The following is a 6,637-nucleotide window of genomic DNA, read 5'->3' on the forward strand; positions in this document are numbered from 1 at the left end:
TTTTCTGACAGTTTACACCTCACCGGGCTCCTCCCCCGCATCCCTGACACGGGATCATGGCAGCATCGTCCCCACAGTTCCACCTCCAGAGCCCCAGAGGTGACAACGCTCAAAGCACCCCCCGGAGGTCCGGGATTCCAGGGCAGTGGCACCACCTCCACGCTGGGAATGAAGGAAGAGCCCCCGGTTGTTCTTTACAGTATTTATTGTACGTGCAAACCTGGGGGAAAACCACCCTCTGGAACCTTCTCTCGCTAAATCGGGTGGAAATTCCAGTTAGGGAACGGCATCACGCGGTGGCTGCCTTCTTCTCTTTGTACGTTGCCATCATCTTCTTGATCTCAGCAATGGCTTTGCCAGGGTTCAAACCCTAGAAAAAACAAAAAAGCTGCCCTTAACTCCTCTGGAAATCAGGTTGGAGCATCCTCCCCGCTCCCTCTCGCCCCTCTAACGCTGTTACGCGTAAAAACAGCTGGTAAAAGAGCTCAGCAACCACTTTTTTCCCCGAAAAGCTGGAATTCAGCCTAATATTGTGCTTCTTTTTAAGTGCTGGAGGGTTCCAGGATACTGAGAGGCAGCTCCGGGCAGGCTGGACCACGGCGCGGAGGTGAAGGCACCAGCCTAGAGCGGAGACGTGGCGCGGGGAGCAAAACCCCTCAACCCGCTGGCTGAACCGGCAGCATGTCCCAGCGCTGGAGAAACCTGCGCCTTAGCCTCTGGAGGACGGGTTTGAATGCGACCAAAGAGCGGAGCGAGCGGCTGAGCGATAGAACGCTTCCTAACGCCCGAGCAGGGCTCAGCTCAACCCTTTGACAGCGTCACCGGGTGATTTCTGGAGGCAGGAGAGTGCCTCCTAACAGCTTGATGATGACGGTACAAGAGCTGGGGCTTTTCCCCGTGTCTGAAGTAAAAGCTGGGTGCTGCAGGGGAGCGGGCGAGAACGGGTCAGCAGGTGGAAAAGCTCCTCACCCAGAAGCCGGCTGTGCTTTAAGAAACGGTTTCTACCACACAGACACACGTTGGGCTGCAAAGACAGACCCTTAATCCTGCAGCGCTGCCACCAAACCAAACCTCCCTGACCCCCACGGAGGAGGGGCACAACCCCCTCTGGATTGAGTGAGCGAGGAGGTAAGAGCCCAGTGCTGACCGGCCGCGCAGCTGCCTCTCAGGGCGGGATCAGAGCGTGGGAGCAAAAACAGCTTTTAACCACAACCTCGAGCCCAAGCGTTGTTTCCCTGAGCTTCAGGTTGAACCCTCACCTCCAGCTGAACTGCGGCTGACGGCGGATCACGAGGCAGCTCCCCACACAAAGGGGGAATTACCTGTCATCAGCAAATCACTTCCGATAAAACACAGGCAAAATCAGCACGCCGGGCTCCTGACATCAGCTGGATCTCAAGCATCTCATCCTACCCACATCAAGTGCTTTGGGTGGGAAGGGACCTTTAAAGGTCATCTAGTCCAGCCCCCTGCAGGGAGCAGGGACATCTTCAACTAGCACAAGGTCCAACCTGGCCTGGGATGGAGCTTCTACCACCGCTCCGGGCAACTGCCCTCATTGCCAAGAATTTCTTCCTAGGCTGAATCTCCCTCTTTCAGTTTAAACCCTTCACCTCTTGTCCTGTCACAACCTTGTCCGCCCCCACACCTGTGATCCCTTCCACCAGCCGCCTTCGCATTCTTTCACAGCTCAAGGAAAATTCCTTCGCCACCAGGTACAAGCAAAGGCTGGCTGGCGAACAGCGGAGTTGGCAGGCAAGCGAAACCTCGTCACCTGCCCAACGACCGGCACAGGGTCAGCGCGAGGCGAGGGAGAGGCACGCTCCGGTTTGGGAAAGCTGACTCAGTTCTCCAAAGAAACACCAGGGAGAAGAGAGCAGCCAGGAAACACCCCCACAGCGGCAGCAAACACGGCCCCCAAAGGCGCTGGAAACCTGCCATTCTCCCTCACGACTTCTAGATCTTGGAAACGGGTTCTCGGAGGTGCAGCCTCGCTCAGGAGGACAAGACGCTCCTGCGACGCGTGATGAACTCTGCCACGTCCTCTTGCACAGTCGCTAGCATTAGCACGACTTGCTGCGGTTCAAAAGGCTGAACGAGCCGAGCACGAGGAAAACAGAAGCCTAAACGGGTGCTTTCCCACTGGTTTCACACAGGGCGCTTGGAACCAAGCCAATAACCCCAAAGGGCCACAGGCAGGACACGCACGTACCTTTGGGCAAGTCCTTGTGCAGTTCATGATGGTGTGACAACGGTAGAGAGAAAAGGGGTCCTGCAGCTGGGCCAGGCGCTCCTCGGTGTAGTCGTCTCTGGAGTCGATCATCCAGCGATAGGCCTGAAAGGCAGCGCCAGCCGTCACACCATGGTGTCACGGGTGGGAGACAGGACGGGGTCCCGCTGCAAAGGGGAGCCCTCCTTACCTGCATCAGCACCGCTGGGCCCAGGTACTTGTCCCCGTTCCACCAGTAACTGGGACAGCTGGTGCTGCAGCACGCGCAGAGGATGCACTCGTAGAGCCCGTCCTGCACAGCGGCGGGAAACCACAGTCAGGCCAGGCCAGAAGTCCCCAGCGAAGCGTCTGGTTTTTCACAGAGGGGATTTACACGAGCACACACTTCCCTTCCCACTTCCCCAACAGCGACCGGCCGCAACAGAGCGGGTGCAAAAACCTTACGCTGCAGCAGCGCTGCTGGAAGAAAGCGACTGCGACAACAACAATGGAAGAAAAAGGTGGAAATTGCTCCATCTTGCTGCATTCCTTCCTCCCAGTCTGTCCCAGTAAGCGGAACAGATATGTAACCCATTAACAGTTCAAGGCCGCGTTAAGGAAGAGAAGAGCGAGCAAAGTCTGCCCGAGGGAGACGAGCTGGTAGCTCAGCACGTGCTTTGAGGCCCAGGCACTGCCAGGAGGGGAATGGTCTTCAGCCATTTCGCCACTTTTATGGAAAATCAGGGGGTTCTATTCAGGCATGGGACAAAGTCAGACCTGCATGGAGTGACGCTGGGCAGGAGACAAGCTCCGAGGAGCAGAGGGTCTCCCAGGAGCTCCATCAGCGCCCCAGGCTCAGGGACAGAGCCCAGCCTGGCTGAATTTACGTGTCCGACAGTTGTTTTGGGACAAAGGTCTTGTCTCCTGCATTACTAGTCTTGTGGAAAGACTTGCCATAGGTGGGGAAGACAGAGTCACCTCCTCACTCCACATCTGTCTTACTTCTAACTACAACACTGCCAACAACTGTGGATTTACGGAAAACGCTGGGCGTTTTCCAGCTGACCCTGTGCCCGCGTTTCTCCCGCACACAGGCTGTTCCCCAAGCAAGAGAAACTTCAGCCACGAGGCAAAACCCTGTTTCCCAGCTGTGAGAAAGACCGAGGCAGCTCCCGCAGTTGACTTTAGCTTCTCTCATTTCTGCCTGGATGAGAAAGGGATTTCAAGGACGTTGCTTGATGAAAAGCAGGCGAAAGGAGAGACCCTTTAGTCCTCAGGCAAGGATCAGGTAACGTGATGAGGTGGTGCGGGAGAACACGCTGTTGCTGTCAGAGAGCCCGTAAGATCCCCAGTTAAGATGCCGCAGCGCCAGTGGCACAGTGCTGCCGCTGTCTCGGGCACGTGCCCCATCTCTTCACCTCCACAGCACGCACACCCCACAGAGAGCTCCCAGAGATGGCCGCGGACAACGAGGCTAGTTCCAGCGAGGCTCCTTTGCTCAGCCTCCTCTTCACCGCTTGTACTGGGCCGCCTGCCCGCTGACAGCACTGCAGCCACGGTCACTGCGGAGCAGACGGGCCGAGCTTCGAACCGTGAAGTGAGTGATGGAGATGGGGCAGAGGCCGAAGAGAAACTACTGATTTAGTGATACTTATGCAGCAGCCAAGGAAATGTAGAGGACTTCCCCATGCTGGAACCTTTTTACAAAGCTCCTACGTCCCAGCTGCTCAACTGGGTACTCAAGACACCCCCCAGCTTCATAGAGAAGCCTTGGACCAACATCACAACCCCTCCTCCAAAAAACCACCGTGCTCAAGCCAGACATCCCAAGACCTGCACTAACACCTCACGCTCATGTGTCTGCACCCCAAAGGGTTTAAGCTTTTGTGTTTAGGGCTGGAAAAGCCAGCAAGGGGCAACGTGAGAGCATCGCTCCATGTGCTGCAGCCACACAAGCCACAGCCATGGGCATGACGGCCAGCACGAATGGCAGGGCCTTATCTCCACTGGAGCATGACAGGGCTGCAGCCTGCACAGTGTTTTTACAAACACACAGAGGGTTTGGCACCAGCCAGCAACCAGAAGCTCCTGAGCGTCAACGATTCACCCTGGTCTTATCTGGAAGGGATTGCAATGCTAGAAAAGAAGCAGTAACCAGTTTCTGCCGGTCTTCTATGGACTGCAGGTACTGCTGCTTGCCCTGTTGGGACTCGTCCTTCTTCTTCAGGTAAGGCTCGATGGATTTGTACTGTGCGTAGAAGTTACTCAAGTCCTAGGAGTCAAAAGGCAGAGAGGTCACATTTATTAAGCTAAACTGATGCATGAGAGATCAAACATCCACTGCCACTCCAACTCGAGGAGGCATTTCCCACCTGATCTGCCACATTCCTCCACGTGAGGACAGATTCAGTCACTGCTGCCAAGCTGAGACCCACCCAAGCCAGAAAACACCAGAAGGACCAGGTGAATTGTGAGACCTGGGCATCTTGGCACCTCCCAGCCATCCCTTCCAACCCCATCTGAGCTGCCGGGAAGGGTGTCCTTGCCGGTCCCATGCTGGCAGAGGTGGATACTCACGGGAACAAGGTCCTTCACCACGTACATGTGGGGCAGAGGGTAGATTTTAGTGATCTTGTTGAGATCGGGGTCAATTCTTTTGATACAGGCCAGCGTGTTTCCGCCGGCGATGTTCATAGCGCAAGAGCCGCAGATGCCTGAGTGGGAGAGAAAGAACAAAGCACAAGATATTTACTCTCTTATCCTACTTGAGGAAGTTCCTTTTGGCCCCAAGCACAGCCCCGGGGTGTCTCCCACAAACTCTGTACGTGACGAGGAAAACGCCAGAAGTCGCCATTGGGCCAAACGAGTTGCTGCTTCAATAAAGAACAAACGCAGGAGTCACTTTCATTAAGGCTTGAACACATTCTTAGGGAACAAGCGGCTCGGACGCTTCACCCCTTCCGCATCATTCATTAGTTTTATGTGCTGCTGAGGGTGGGGAAAAACACTGGGCGTTGCAAAGCACAAGCTCAAACTGATGGGAAGCAGCAAATGCCGAGATTTTGACAGGGGAACCAGGCGCATCCCCCTCCGCCTCAGCCCTGAGGTCACAGCCAAAAGCACCCCTGAAGGTCAGGGACATAAACCAAAGTCCCCGAGACAGAAGCTTCTCTGCGGTGGGGCAGAGTGGTGCCATAAACCGCGCTCGTTAACTCCCGAGGTGAGAGGACAGACGTTCAGCAGGACAAACAGCATATAAATAGCTTAACAAATGGATTAAATGACACCACTAATGATCTCCCAGTAATGGAAGGATCAGCTGAAGCCCGGGAAGGGCCAAGGTTTATGAGGAAAAGCACCGCAGGACTGTCACGGATACCCAGGAGCTCGGGTATCCAATTCAACCCGGTGCCTAAACCACCCCATTAGAAAGAAGACAAATGTTGAAAGGGCAAAACTCTAATTTCGGAGGATTTGACACACATCAACTGATACGAGTCAGGGAAATGCCACCACTGAGCTCGCCCGCCTCAGCGCCCGAGGCGCTGGCCTTGCCCTCGCTGCCAGATAAAGGCTGGCACTTCCACAAGGTTATTCCTCCCACTCCAGAGGAGGTTACACGGATTTTCCAGTCAGCTGGAGAGGGAACCGGGGCTGCAGGCAGGGGCCCACCAGAACAAACAGCAATGCACGACCGGGGCGGTTTCATTTCCATGCTTGGTAAAAAAGGGGCAAGACTGAACCAGCCCAGCTTGAAAATCTGTCTTCAGGTTCTCCAAGTATTCAGGGCAATTAATTCCAGCCGCTCGAGAATGGTGTTGGCTTTGTCAGAGACAGAAAAAGCAGGCGGTAGGAAATTCCACCCCTGCTATGCAGGTTCCAGAGGAAACAGCCGCGTTAGAGCTCGATCCAAGTCAAAACATCTTCAGGCAGCACCTGCACCCGAGTTGCTCAGACTTGCAGACCCACCTAATTAAAGCCAAAGCCACTCCAGAAAGGCATCGTCTCGTCCTGCACTTCCCCAGCTATCGTTTCGAGCTCGCTGTCCCAGCGTTGCCCCTGAATCAGAATTTTTTTTTTCCCAGGGAAAGTCACCCAGACAGGAACGTTTGAACGTGGTTTCGCAGATTTGTACCTGCGGGGCAAGTGGCCGGTTGCTCTGTGCTGTCAAACCACCAATGGCCTTTTGCTCAATCAATCGTTCGGCTTAGTCAAAGGGCCAAAAAACATTCCTGAAGCTATTCCTAGAAGTCGTAAATACTCTTCCAGTTACACCCTTTCTTACTCCACATCCCCGCTCGCGTCTGCCCCCTCAATTCCACTGCCATAATCTCTCTTCCAGATTTCCATTCGCAGCCCGTCGCCGGAGGGTGGCGAGATGAAGCAGCTGGGAACGCAAACTGGAGTGGCTGGGGGGGGCCGAGCGAC

The 6,637-nt window shown here is 55.1% G+C and overlaps 1 protein-coding gene across 1 annotated transcript in view; it reads right to left on the reverse strand.

The window, feature by feature from the left end:
* Positions 1-268: 268 nt before the first annotated feature.
* Positions 269-6,637, reverse strand: part of SDHB (succinate dehydrogenase complex, subunit B, iron sulfur (Ip)) — a gene marked incomplete at its 5' end in the record, with an annotated part of 6,740 nt that continues 371 nt past the window's right edge. The window contains 5 exons of the mRNA XM_010140754.1: positions 269-370; positions 2,213-2,335; positions 2,421-2,522; positions 4,365-4,481; positions 4,787-4,923. Coding sequence (XP_010139056.1) covers positions 290-370; positions 2,213-2,335; positions 2,421-2,522; positions 4,365-4,481; positions 4,787-4,923 — 560 coding nt within the window. The remainder of the gene's footprint in view (positions 371-2,212; positions 2,336-2,420; positions 2,523-4,364; positions 4,482-4,786; positions 4,924-6,637) is intronic.

Source organism: Buceros rhinoceros, unplaced genomic scaffold (genome assembly GCF_000710305.1).
Source record: "Buceros rhinoceros silvestris isolate BGI_N320 unplaced genomic scaffold, ASM71030v1 scaffold25597, whole genome shotgun sequence".
NCBI lineage: Eukaryota > Metazoa > Chordata > Aves > Bucerotiformes > Bucerotidae > Buceros > Buceros rhinoceros.